Source organism: Apium graveolens, chromosome 8 (genome assembly GCF_009905375.1).
Source record: "Apium graveolens cultivar Ventura chromosome 8, ASM990537v1, whole genome shotgun sequence".
Taxonomy (NCBI): Eukaryota; Viridiplantae; Streptophyta; class Magnoliopsida; order Apiales; family Apiaceae; genus Apium; species Apium graveolens.
The window spans coordinates 166671552-166686328 of record NC_133654.1 but is presented as its reverse complement, the minus strand read 5'-3'; the positions used below and the strand labels follow the sequence as shown (position 1 = coordinate 166686328).

Genomic DNA, 14777 nt, shown 5'->3' with positions numbered 1-14777 from the left:
AACTAAAATTTGAGCTTTAATTATTACAAATTTTACTTTGTTAAATTTACAGGCACAAAACTATTAGGGCCCATTTTTTCATTTCAACCCGAGGTCCTCGAAAGGTATAGAACATTCCTGATCTTGGATGTTTGATGTATGGGTTTGGAAAAATAAATTTCATAACAAAATATCATGTATGAATTTCGAAACAAAACTCATTTATGATACATGAAAATATTGAACCAAATGACCCTTAAAGATGAATTTTACAAAAAAAAATTAAATACATGGGGTTGTCTAATGTGTTCCGATGAACACATGCTAAATATTAAAATTTATAAATTTAAAATATTATGATTGGTGTAATTATTGTGAATGCAGTGGTGGTGGAAGCCAATTAAAACAAGCAAAAAATATAAAAATTAATGCTTATTGTCTAAGTAAAGTCTTGTGGAGATCACATTATTTTTTAGACCACTTATGTTATACAAGTAAAATCTTGTATACAAATATTATAAAAAAATATTATCTTGATAATCATGTTATGCAAAAGATTATTATTTTATTTAAAATTTTGAATATCATATATAAACTGCATATATATTATAAAATGTTTAACTTTACGAAACATGTTTAGTTTGCAGAATATACACGTTCTCCTCGGTAAACCTAAAGGATTTTCAACTATTTGTTTACTTTGCAGAATATTTTTTCATTTTGCAGAGGATACACATTCTACTTATTAAACTTAAAGGATTTTTAACGATTTTAATGAATTAGTAATATTCGTAGAATATATTTCACAAAATAATAAATTTAATAATATTATGATTACAGAATATAAATGATCTCCAAGATTTCCCGTAAAATAGTGGTATTCATAAAATTTTACTCTATTATCCACCATAAAAAACCGAATATATCCATTTAAATTGCGGGGACCCATGAGAATCACAAATTTGGTGATGGATCTTTAAGAATCTTCAAAAGAGTGAAAACAAATGAAATCTCGATGAAGATTTGAGTTTGATCAGATCCGGTGGTTGTTTTTGGCAGGACTATTTATTATTTATTATTTATTAATTTATAAATAAAGCATGATTTGGAGACAAGTTTGTTATTATTTCATGATTCGGTGATTGTCATTTATCCAAGAAACCTACCAAAATCATTTGTAATTCCAAGAGATTTCTTTCTTACTATATTCACTCAAAATATATCCTTATGACCATAATTTTTAATTTCTTGGTAGTGTACCTAACTGGCTACCCAACTGAGTTTTTTATGCCGTCTCAATATCTTTGTCGGTTTAGATTAGATTAAAGATACAGTCTATAGATGAAGCTAAAGTTCAATTGAATTTGTACTCATTAGATAGTCCATTGATAAATTTTATTCTCCGACGTCTTAAAAAAATTCACTGAAATTAGAATTAAAATTTAGTCTTCAAAATTTATGATTATGATCCGGTACGCATTCAAAAATAACGGTTACGAATTATCTATAATAAAAAAAATAATTATAGATCAGCTTCATGCAATTTGATCACAGGGCCTGTCCTAATTTTTTGGAAAGATTTCACAACGGCGCTATCGCAGCATTAGGCGTTAATCTTGTTTGTCCGCCTATAACCAATATCATCCCTTCCATATTTTTTTTTAAATGTGCAACTGAAACTACTTATTTATTAATATTATATTATAATAAACGAAATATAAAAATTTAGTAGTTGGTTGGTCAGTACTTGCTGAAATTACTTAATTACCCTTATTTAATTATTTAATTCTAATTATTGGGTCAATCAATTCCAATTCTAATTGATATTGCAGTCAACTTCCTCTATTTTTTACCAATTTCAATTCTATTTTATGTTGAACTGTATCATTATAATTTATATTAAATTCAACTTTTCTACCAATTTAAATTTTATTTCATATCGAATTTTATATTATTCTAATTTATTACTTCGGGCTAAATTAAATTTAAGCAGACTAAATATAATTTTTAAGATTTAGTTGATGTATAATGTGACTCGGGTTAAGATAAAATAATAATACTATCAATCCCCCTAAAAAATTATACTAATAAATTTGGATAAACAAAATAATATATTTTACTTATACAGGATAAAAAAATGCATTATACAATTGATTCAGACTAACACAAAACTGAAATAAAAATACAATTCGATCAACAAAAATAAAATCATATATATTAATTATTCAGTCTAAAACAAAATTATCTTATTGATCCAGACTTTTAAAAAATTAAATATAAACTAAAAATAATTAGTTTATTTGGTCGGTGTATTGGGCATTGGACTAAATAAAATAATGTAAATCACTGATCCGAGATAAATCAAATTAATATTACACTAAGTATAATTTGTATCCTATTGATATGAACTAAAAAATCAAATTTTAATTAAAACATAAATTTTTTTTTAAATACACAAAGAATTATCAGTAAAACCATATCGCCCAATCGGTAATATTTCTTTTTCAATTATCTTTTATAGATTTATAATTAATCGATTAAGTAATCACCATTTAAAATGATATTTTTTTAAGGTCCCAACATAATGTAGATGTTATATTTTTACCCTCAATAAAATAATAATTTTGTTATAATTATATTTCTCCCTACCAATACTATCATTTTAAATAAATTTAAATGTTCTGAAAGTTATGAACATATACGTCTACTAATATAATTATTATGAGCTCATATCATTTTTTAAATGAACAAAATTAAAAATTAAATTTAATATATTTTTTTAAAATATATTTATATAATATCAAAAAAAATATGTGTAATCGTGTATCGCACGAATTTTAAACCAGTAATTTTAATTTTTGTACATTAGAAAAATCACAACATTTATCACTATGGCGGCACGAACAACCGCGGCCAATACTTTTCTTTTGAATATGTTTCATCCAATGTTAACATTTTTCATAAATACATTATTTAGTGGATTTCATTAATCTAATTATTATTATTTTTAACTTTATCCCGCGTCCTTCCCAAATATCAAATACCCCGCATAGTAACTAACGTTAAATGAAATTTTAAAATTAAACTAGCCCAATTTTAGATGACAAAATTAATATTATAAGATATACAAATTATGGAAGAAATAATGGGCCTGTTTGGGGTTCGTTACAAAATATAATTTATAACTTAAAGTTGAAAAGTGTAACTTATAAGTTATTTAGGTATTTGAATAATTTTACATATAAATTAGTTATAAGTTGATAATGCGCCCGCTTGAAAAATCTTAAAATAGATAATTATTACTTAAAATGCATAAGCGACTTATTAGTGATAAGTAGATAAAAACTTATAAGTTATATAAGTGTTTGGATAATTTACTTATAAGTCAGAATTTTTTTACTTGAATGAACTAAAATAAATAATGTTTAAATATAATTTTCTTAATTCGTTAATTTAAAATTTAAATAACATTTACAAATATATATTTTAAAATAAAAATTAATGAAAAAAATGAAAAATCGAAAAAAAGTTGAAAAAAGTATGTCGTAACTAACATTCAACTTATCAGCTTATAAATTGTAAATTCGACTTATAAGTTAGGTCGATAAACACTCGTCGATGAATGAACTAAAACAAATAACATACTAAAAACAATTAGATGATTTGTTTTCTGATCGTTTAACACATAAAATTTAAAAATTCTTGAAATTAAAAACGAAATCAAAAACATCCCAAGCGATCCAAATTGCAGCAGCATCCCTAAAAATAGCAACATCACAATTGACCATATCACATAAAAATTATGGTTAACCCGATATTCAAAAACACCAATCGCATAAAATGAGATCGGAGAAGCGGCACCCCAGCTATCTACATGTCGGACACAGCTATAGACATGCCGAAAGCATCCCGGCTATCTACATGCCGGATACCAGCTACAGACATGCCGAAAGTGTAAAGTCATGAAAGATGAATAATCTTTAGTTATGAAAGGTGAGTTCTTGCAATAATCATAACCGTCCCAGATCCGATACAGGCTTTGCAGATCACCAAAAATATCAATAAATTCGTCCTCAACAGATCCATCACCAGATAAAACCAAGCATAATTAAATAAAAACATAACAAACACTCCAAAAGTAGAGACAAAACACGCATTCCAAGAGAAGAGACACAAAAACACCTAAAAATTGGGTCTTATTGAAAGAAAATTAACGAGAATAACAGACAATGAAGGGGTTGGGTTTTTCATCGAAGAAAACCAGTATAAGCCCCTCGATTTAATTGAAAATGGACAAAACCTAGTAGAGAGGATGAAAGATGGGAGACGGCTACCCTATGTATTACCATCTTAAATATATTTATAAAATTATAAGTTAATAAGATATAATTTGCGGCCGAACTTGTTTCACTCTTGAAAATCATATACCTGGCACATAATCTTTAACAATTGGGTGTACAAATTTAGCTTAAAGTAACGCCAAATTTACCAAAATCATGGCAAACAAAAGCAAGTAAATAGTTACAGAAGTAACACCAGCTTGAAAAATGGTGATCACATCATATAGGAAATGCACTAGTCCAATACAAGTTGCTACAATAAAAAGTGAAAAAACAGTCTTTCCTCTTTTCAGGGCTATACTATACATGAGCTTTGACCAAGCCTCTAAGCCTGTTCTATAATATGCTTAATTACATAGTTGAATTTGTCAAAACATAGGCCAAAAGGCCCAAAACTGACGAAGAGCATGCAGCTTTTGAAAAGATTGTGTTTGATGTCACCACCAGTATTTACTATTTAGAGTACACTAATTTTCATGCATTTCGAATTAGTAGTATGCACAACAGGAAAAGTTTTCTGTAATAACGACAGGAGGTCTACAAAACTGTTCAGGGTAGGAGTAAACACTAAAGACTCGTCTTTATAAGTTGGAAGATTCAAAGTTCAAAGGCTGTGATTTTGTCGCGTAAGACCAACAAACCTCTTTCAGATATTTCAACGATCACTGTAATCAGGGGAAAATTCGGAAAACAATGTGCAGTTATTTTTCTTTCTTTCCCCCGCACCTTCAAAATGCTAATTTAACGTAAGCAATACATGATGGTATAATAAACATAGATTGGACTATCAAGGCCCAACAATCCAAGCCATAGAATCATGCTCAATAGCTGTTTTGGCCTATTACATCGACATGTCTTCTTAAAACTTCTCAGTATTTTTTAACCAAATTCTCAGTACACAGCAACGGTTACACAAACATAAAATCCAAACGTTTGGCCTAGTTGATAGATACTACATAACTTGGAAGTTGGAACCAATAGCCAAGTTCAAGTCCTCACAAATGCAATAGGGTCCAAATCAGATACAAACACACACACGGGAAAACTTCATATAGCCTCAAGTCTTTCAACTATCTCGAAGGGCTGCAGCGAGTTATTCCTGCACAAAACCAAACTACAACTTAAATGTTTAACCAGGATCCAAAGACAAAAGGTTACATGTAATTCAGTGATTGGCTGGTTGCACAAGTAGAAATGGGTGCTATATACTTCTTAACTTTTACTTTTCATAGCAGCCCAGGCTCAAAATGTCATATATATTAAGTATTTTCACAAGTTCAACAATATACCATTTAATGTATAACATAAAAATTGTTTGTAAACTGATGATGAAGATATATGGAGGTCATAACAAGTCATTTTCTTTTACAGCATAATCCCAAAATAGCATCAAACATGAAGCATAACTTACAGAATTTAAAATAACTTGGGGAAAATTGCTTTCTGCCAAATTTAGAGAACAATAACAATTCTACATAAATATGCCGCATACATTCCGAAATGACAGAATCTGATCAGCCAGTCCTATCCAACCACTAAGTGCAATTTCAAGTCATAAGCAAACTATTTATTGTTATACTCATATTTTGACTGTTCTTTGATATATCCCCTAGATTCCCTACATTATGCTTAACCAAAAGCATAAACTTATATTTTGATTAATGAAGTATTAGATGTTTAAGGTAATAATAACCATAACTGAATAATTAGTTGTGAAATGCAGTTTATCATGATGCTCGAAGTTGCGCGCAAATACATTAAGCAAGAAGATATATGAATAGCATGCTCGCCATATGCTATGGCAATATTAGTGGGAATCTATGTTATTAAATCTTGAAGCCATTCATTAACCATTTTTTAGAACTTGTAATGCTTTGCACAACTTACAACTATTAGAAAGGTGGACATTAAGATTGTACTGTCTAATCAGAAAGTAACATTATTAGTGTACCTCATCATCATCATCTTCTTCGCATCCATCTTCTTTGATCTTCTTGAGGCGTGTGCTGCCACCCTCCCTGCTGATAGGTAACTTCATCGGTCCAAAGGGTGTGTCCACTTCAATGTTTCCTTTCATTGTGTAACCAATACCTCTTCCTCTCATCATATCCCAGAGAGCTGATCCAAAATCCTTGGGCCTAAAGCTGATGGGAAGGTCAATGTAAGTGATACCACATTTATCAATTTGAGCAGATTTAGCCAGTTCTGCTCCACCAATATTATCATCACCCAACCAAACCTCGTAGTCTAGTGCTTTAAGTGCCATGTCAAAGTCGTTCTTGTTATCTAATTTGATATGGAGGGTTGCAACTGTTTCTTCCATAGAGAAACTTTCAAATTTAATTTTGTCAACATCAATATCAGGTTTATATGGTACAGGGATCTCTCCGGTTTTCTCAAGTGGCAAAGTTATCCTACCCAAGACAGGCACATCCACTATGAGCTCAACCCTGACCTTGTAAGGTATGACATTTCCAGGCTTAATATCATCATATGTATTCTTAATGTCGTCATATACAAGACAAACCGGTATCTTAATAGTCTCTGAACCATGCGCATGGAGAGTTCCAGCATCAGGGATCAGGCCAGAAAGTAGTTTCCTTCCATCACTTTCAATTAAGTAGTTTATATCAATAAGAGGGATTGGGATGGGATTTGGATTGTTCACAAGCACGTCAACAACAATATCAGCCTTTTCAAGATTAATTTTAGGGATATGAATTGCTGAAACATCTGCAGTTGGCTTCCCAAATCCTATTGTTTCCTCGATCTTCTCTCCTATATCTTGGACAAAGTTCTTTATAGTTCCAAAAAATCCCCCCTGTTCTTCATCTTTGCCTTCTTCTTTGTCCTTGACACCCCTTTCAACTACCTCAGGTTCATCATAGGAAGACATTACTAAATGGCCAAAAAAGAAACTGACATCAATATAAAAGAAATGTTAAGTATAAGAATATAGAAAAATAATTGGACAATCTAAACAGTTTGAATCTAATGAGCTGCAAACATATAATAGTCTCAACACCTATCACTGATTTGCAATGATGAAAGGTTGAATTGGGATTTATACAAGTTTCTTGGTTATTGGTTTCAATTGATCTTTAGCTACCATGAGCTATAGAATTATACAAGCCTCTCTAGCTACGTTAGCTAGAGCCTAGAGGTATATGCATTTCACAGTAGAGTTAGAGCTCAAATGATAATACATTTAGATTACTCAATATTTATAAATCCCTTTGTCAGAGTATAGGTCTTGATCTATTGAGTTATTATCACTTCCACAAAAACCTCCAGCACCACTGCAGAAGTGTTGGTGGCTTGCCAACCCAGGGAAATTGGTCTCATCAACGGGGTAGGAAGAGATAATTATATTATAACAATAACCATAAACTTGTCTGTTTCAAAGATCAAGTATCTCCCTCACTCCCTTAACAAGATGTTGAGGGTGTTTGAACCTTGTCAAAGAGACAAGGTGAGTGGGTGTGTTTAACTAGCAAAAAAAACAAAAAGATTAACCAATTGGGTAGGATTAGGCTTAGTATATCTGATCTCATTCTTAATCCTGTAACTAATTACATAGACTAAAAATTATACATGATATAACATTGCAAGAAGCAGTAAGGTTCTGCAATTTGTTGAAGTGATTCTGCAGCTTTCATAGCAGTCCTAGAATTTTAGTTGAGCAGAACCATTAGTTCTCGCAGTTATCACAATTTTATTATTGTTGGTAGAATCAAAACCTAAAAAACATAGTTGCACTAAGAAAAAGCAGTGAAGTCTCAAATAAGACTACAATTCGTAAATCTGATCACCCTAAACAAAAGTGATTAACATAAAACACAACTACAACAGAGCAAATCCAGAACACAAAAATTCGAAGATCTAGACTAGAAAGACAGAAATGATGGAACAACAATCACTAAAAGATATGCATATACAAATAAAAACACTAGATACAACACAGATCCGATCGATCTAAGAAAAGAGCAAGTAACGTGACATCCAATCCATTCATATAGAGTCTCATTAAAAAATGTAAAGCAAGATGAACAGTAGTTATCATTACCAGATAAAATGGAGAATGCAGATGCAAGTGAGAAAATGGTGGAGTGAGTAAAGAGAGTAGTTGAAAATGAGATTACAGTTGAAGTTGATCGTCAAAAGTTACAACTGTATTGTTTGGAAGCAATAGGCCTGTTTATTGTCAATGGACCCACGATTACAATTGGTTACATTTCTTTTGCTACCACCCATTTCTCCGATTTATTACATGCGATGCTAGTATTAATTTACATGAGACCAGGACTTGGTGTGTAATGAAAGGGTTTTTTTCCTTTGGCTAATAATTTTAGCCTTACAATTAACTATGTTCTCAAAATCGCCAAGTATTGCTTATTATCAGTTTTATGTTAATCAAGTAAAAATACACAAAGCCTCTAAGCTTTATTTTTAATATTAATTCTAATTTCATCCAAAGCTTATATTTTTAAAATTAATGTAAATTAGTCATTTCATACATATTTCTTTACATCACATTATTGTGGTTTTTCAATTCCGTCATTCGGTTTAAATGATGTTTAGTATTTTAAACATGTTAATACAATCTGCGATTAATACATGCAATTAAAACAGTGTGTGCGAATAACAGTGCGCTAGTATAACTGTGAAAAAACAGAAAATAAACGAATGAGATAAGGATACGAGAGAGTTCTCGAGTCCAGTTGAAAGGAACTGTCTCCTTAAAACTATTTCGCCTCTCACCGTATGTGCGAGCCGACAGCCTCACAGGATAAAACGAGAAGACGGTGTCGTTATACAAACAACATCTTCGGTGAGGTAGAACAGAGCAAAAAACTATCACTGAGCAGAGAGAGAAGGATAGGATTTGTGTTTAGAATTATTCGTGTCCGCACGTCGCACGCGCACGTCGCACGCGCACGTCGCACGCGCGGGCAAGCCCGAAGGCTTCGCAAGCCTCAGATTACCCCTCAAAATCCCACAATTTGTACCCACCTTGCGCGCGCACGTAGGAGATGAAGCAACACCTTAGTAACACTTTTAGACACTATTAAAGTGTTATGCTATATAAAGCAATGGAAACCCCTTTTCCATTTCAATGTGGGATACAAGTTTATTTACAACATTTCCACCTTCAAGGGACCAACTTTAGATGATCACATCTCATTCATCCCTTAACCATTTTGACTGTTTCAAAGTGCCTCGGAAAGCTCTCACGGAGGAGAACATACTCCAAGCGTCACCCACTCAAGAACGGCTCAAAATGACTTGACAATATGGGGCTCAATACCCACATTTTCCAACAATCCCCCACATGGATGAGATTGATATTTCAGTAGCACACACTAGACAGACAGACACGGAGTTTGACTTGGTGATAGTTTCTTCCATCAGATATAGCATACGATAGGTAGAGAATGCTCTTTGAATCTTCGCTCGAATAAGCATACCGACTTTACTGGTAGATAGTAGACGTGCTTGTCCTTGAACTGTTCGACCGTTTGTGTAAACGATAATATACTTATCACTATATCGTTTTGACTCGTTCAGCTCTCATGAGTATGTCCATTTTGGCCATGGAACATCGTCCTAGTTCTGTAGGAGTTTCTAAAGAATTGTGCCTCGCAATTCTCCTTTGAAGCGGCCCCACTTCTCTCCCACATAGGTGATCTGTATCTTATTGAGTAACCCGCGTTTACTCAACTGAATTCCATGCGTTCACTCCTGAACTCCACGTATTCATCAAAGATCATTAAAAGCTCAAAGTTTAACCTCGTACCTTACGGGTCTCATTGTTTCCTCATCATATGAACATGCCAAGGAATATCCTCACAGTGATTTGGTCATCATGATTTAGTTGTCCCATTGAACCAAGTTCTTGGGATCTCAAGTCAGCAATGGTTGGGTGTCCACCATGATGCTGTTAAGCAATAGGGTTAAGGCTCATCCCTCTCGATGATTACTCAACCACTTCTCTTGAAAACCCTTTGGTTAATGGATCCGCGATATTATCTTTTGACGGTATGTAGTCAATAGTGATAATTCCGGTTGAGATCAATTGTCTAATGGAACTATGTCATCGTCGTATATGATGAGAATTTCCATTATACATCGTGCTTTGTGCTCTGCCAATAGCGGATTGACTATCACAGTGAATCCCTATTACAGTTACAGGCTTTGGCCATCTTGGAATATCCTCCAGAAACTGACTCAGATATTCAGCCTCTTCGGCGCATTTATCTAGTGCCACAAACTCAGCTTCCATCGTGGAATGAGTTATCACCGTTTGTTTCGAGGATTTCCATGATATTACCGCTCCAGCTAATGTAAACACATTGCCACTCGTAGACTTAAGTGCTTTCTTGCTAGATATCCAGTTTGCGTTAGTATATCCTTCTAATACTGCTAGGTATCTACCATAGTGTAGTCCATAGTCTCGAGTTCCCCTCAAGTACCTTAGTACCCTTATAATCGCTTTCCAGTGATCAGCTCCCGGATTACGCGTGAACCTACTCAACTTGCTAATTGAGTATGCAATGTCTGGTCTAGTACAGCTCATGAGGTACATCAGACTACCAATTATCCTCGAGTATTTTAATTGGGAAACAGCTACACCTTTGTTCTTGGATAGGAGCAAAGTCATATCCACAGGTGTCCTAGCTTTCTCAAAGTCATCCTTAAGAAACTTCTCAAGGATCTTGTCAACATAATGTGGTTGACTTAATGCGAGACCCTCTGTTGTTTTAGAAATTTGAATTCCCAGAATTACATTTGCTAGTCCCATGTCTTTCATGTCGAATCTTGATTTTAGCATGTCCTTTGTAGATTTGATCACTTTATCATTGCTTCCGGCAATAAGTAGATCATCTACGTATAATGTCATTATGACATAACCATTGTCATTATCCTTGACATAGTTGTTCTCGTTATCCTTGTTATAGGCACAACTATCACATTCATTGATTTTGAAGCCATTGGCCAACACGACCTCGTCAAATTTTTCATGCCATTTCATAGGCGCTTGATTCAACCCATACAATGATTTCACCAATCTACAGACTTTCCTTTCTTGTCCAGGGACGACAAACCCTTCAGGTTGTTCCATATAGATTTCCTCATCTATGTCTCCATTTAGGAAAGTTATTTTCACATCCATTTGATGTACAGTTAGATTACGCATTGCAGCGATAGCAAACATCATCCTTATGGATGTTATTCTCGTTACAGGAGAATATGTATCAAAGTAATCAAGGCCTTTTTGTTGCTTGTATCCTTTAATTACAAGTCTATCCTTATACTTATCGATAGTGCCATCAGTTTTCAACTTCTTCTTGAAAACCCACTTGCTACCTAATGGTTTGCAACCAGTTGGCAAGTCCACTAATTTCCAAGTATGATTATGCATAATTGAATCAACTTCATTCTTGATGGCCTCTTTCCACATAGGCCCATCAGGTGAGGTAACCGCCTCCCTATAGGTTTTCGGGGTCACCTTCTTCGAGCAAATAGGTCATAAAATCAAACCCATGGGATTTCTCCGTTCGTTGTCTTTTGCTCCTTCTCACTACCACCACATTTTCGTCTTCACTTTCGTCACTTTCATTATCGTCACTCTCATTATCGTCATCTACAGACTCATGAGATCGTTTAGATGTCGTAGGTTGTTGGTTTCCTGGATTACAGGGAAATATCGTCTCAAAGAATGAGGCATTCCTTGATTCCATAATGGTATTCTTTTGAATATCAGGAATCTTGGATTCAAGAACAAAAAACCGATATGCAGTACTGTGTGGAGGATATCCGATGAAGATACAATCCACAGTCTTAGGACCTATCTTCACTTTCTTTAGTGTAGGGATCAGTACCTTTGCAAGGCACCCCCACACTTTCAGGTGTTGGTAACTTAGTTCTTTTTTCTTCCACATTTCATAAGGACTTACATCCTTATTCTTGCGCATCGTAATATTTAAAATATTATATGCGCTTAATATGGCTTCTCCCCACATCGATTGAGGAAGCCCAGAGCTTAACAACATCGCATTCATCATCTCTTTCAAAGTGTGATTCTTCCTCTCAGCCACATCATTTGACTGAGGGAAGTATGGTGCAGTGACCTCATGGATTATACCATGTTGTGAACAGAATTCCCCAAACGGTTCAACATATTCACCTCCACGATCATTTCGTATCGTTTTGATTTTCTCAGTTTGTTGTGTCTCAACTTCCTCTTTATAGATTTTAAATTTATCTATAGCTTCGTCTTTGCTTTTCAACAAATATACATAGCAGTATTTTGTACAATCATCAATAAATTTAATAAAATACCTGTTTCCTCCTCTTGTTGAAGCGAATTTTAAATCACATATATCGCTATGTATTAGGTCTAACACTTTGGTGTTCCTTTCCACACGTTTAAATGATGATCTCGTTAATTTTGCCTCAACACAAATCTCACACTTATGTTTTGAATTAATAGTGAGTTTTGGTATGTATTCCTTTGCACTTAAACGTCGTAAAGTGTCATAATTTACATGTCCTAATCTAGCATGCCATAAATTAGGAGACTCAAGCAAGTAAGCAGAAAAATTCTTCATTTTATTATCATCCTTAACGGATATCACATTGAGCTTAAAAAGCCCATCGGTTAAATAACCATTGCTTACAAACATACCACTCTTAGAAAATATAACTTTATCTGACTCTATTACAATGCGAAAGCCATGCTTATTCAACAGAGAACCAGACACAAGATTCTTGCGAATATTAGGCACATAAAGTACATTCTTCAAAGTCGGATTCTTCCCATAGGTCATCTTCAGGATCACCGTGCCTTCACCCTTAATGGTAGAAGTTGCTGAATTCCCCATGTAGGGCTTCTCACCAGCATCGGAAGTTTTGAGGCTAGAGAAAATCGCCTTGTCTGAGCAAACATGCCTAGTAGCACCAGTATCAATCCACCATTCACGTGGATTAGAACCAAGCAGGTTCACTTCAGAGACCGTAGCACAGAGGTCTATATCACCTGTAATAACCCACATTTTTTCAAATACTATTATTATAATTACTTGAAATTGTTTATGTGATTTTATGTGAATTTTAGTGAATTATATGATAATTGGAATTGATGTTTTGGATGTTTATATATGATATTATTTGAGTATTTTAATTTTATATGTGCAGAATAAAATATAGATAATTGTGATATTTTTCTAGTAATTTTTGAATTGTTATATGATTTTATAATGATTTATGGATTTATCAATTATTTTCTGAATAATTACAAAACTATTTTATAAAACCGGGAATCGTCCAACTTCAACCTTTTTGCGTTTTTACAACCCGAAACTCTTCTGAAATCTCCTTCTTAACCTAATCTGGATATTCTGAACATTTTCCGTGTTTTATCTTTTCCGGATTACGGTTTGACCCGTACGCGTCCCGACGTACAAATTTTCAATACGATTAACGTTTTAATAGATCAACAAAACCCGTAATCTCAAAAGGCGGGATAATATTACATTATTTCGTATAAAGTTTTTTATAAGAAGCCCAATTTTGATAATTATCCAAATTTGATGTTAAGTTGTATCATTTTTATAGTTACTTAACGGCTAATATATTTTCGGATCCGATATGATCCAATGGGATACGTGTTACGTGTTTAAAATATATTTATATGAATCGATCCGTAATTTGTACGCGTGTTTACTTGCGTTACTCATTTTATGTGACTCTGGTTGTATTTTATGGGTATTCGGGGTTTTCTGTTAATTTAGGTATCATTTCTGTTTTTCAAAAATAAACGGACCGGGACCCCACCGGGATGTCAAACCCCACAAAATCTGTGTTTTTATTTTTATAAAATTATACGTATTTCAAATATCCAGTATTTTTGCATTTTTGAATTATTCGCAATTTTTGGGGAATTTTGATACAAATTTATATTTTACTGTTTTTAAAATTATTCCCCGTAAATATAATTTTGGGGCTTAATTATTTTAATTATGGGAATAAAAACACCCTAAATTGATTTTGGGGTATTTATTTTCAGAAAATATAAATAGCTACAAAAATATATTTTATTCTTTTATTTATTAAAAATTCAGAAAAACAGAAATTGAAGAACATATACTTTTGGGGTGTAATTCTCTGCACAAACTTTAATCACTGATTTTGATTGATTTAGGAAACCATATTGGACGTTCTAGTAATCAAAACGATCCTTGTTTCAAGCTCTTTCTTTTGATATCAACATCATGATCTGAGGTGAGGTATTCATGAAAATCGATTTCTTGGTTCATATTCTTGAATTTCGATTTTTGATTTTGAAGGATTGTTGGTTGAATTTGATGTTATAAGTAGCATTTTCTATTTTCTGAAACCTGTTTTTACATTTTCTGTTTTAAAATTATTATATTATTTCCAAAAATCACTTATTTT

At 33.1% G+C, this 14777-nt stretch overlaps 1 protein-coding gene across 3 annotated transcripts; it reads right to left on the bottom strand.

The window, feature by feature from the left end:
- Positions 1-5080: 5080 nt before the first annotated feature.
- Positions 5081-8545, bottom strand: LOC141677324 (uncharacterized). 3 transcript variants are annotated; one of them, XM_074483205.1, is made up of 3 exons: positions 8386-8545; positions 6271-7237; positions 5081-5433 (listed from the first exon to the last, which is right to left on the bottom strand). In XM_074483205.1, the coding sequence occupies exons 2-3, from the start codon at positions 7213-7215 to the stop codon at positions 5413-5415; spliced, it is 966 nt and encodes a 321-aa protein (XP_074339306.1). In that variant the 5' UTR covers positions 7216-7237; positions 8386-8545; the 3' UTR covers positions 5081-5412. The 3 variants fall into 3 exon arrangements, with proteins under 3 accessions (XP_074339306.1, XP_074339305.1, XP_074339307.1); XM_074483204.1 differs by having other exon boundaries at positions 6271-7217; XM_074483206.1 differs by having other exon boundaries at positions 5081-5418; positions 6271-7217.
- Between the last annotated feature and the right edge of the window lie 6232 nt (positions 8546-14777).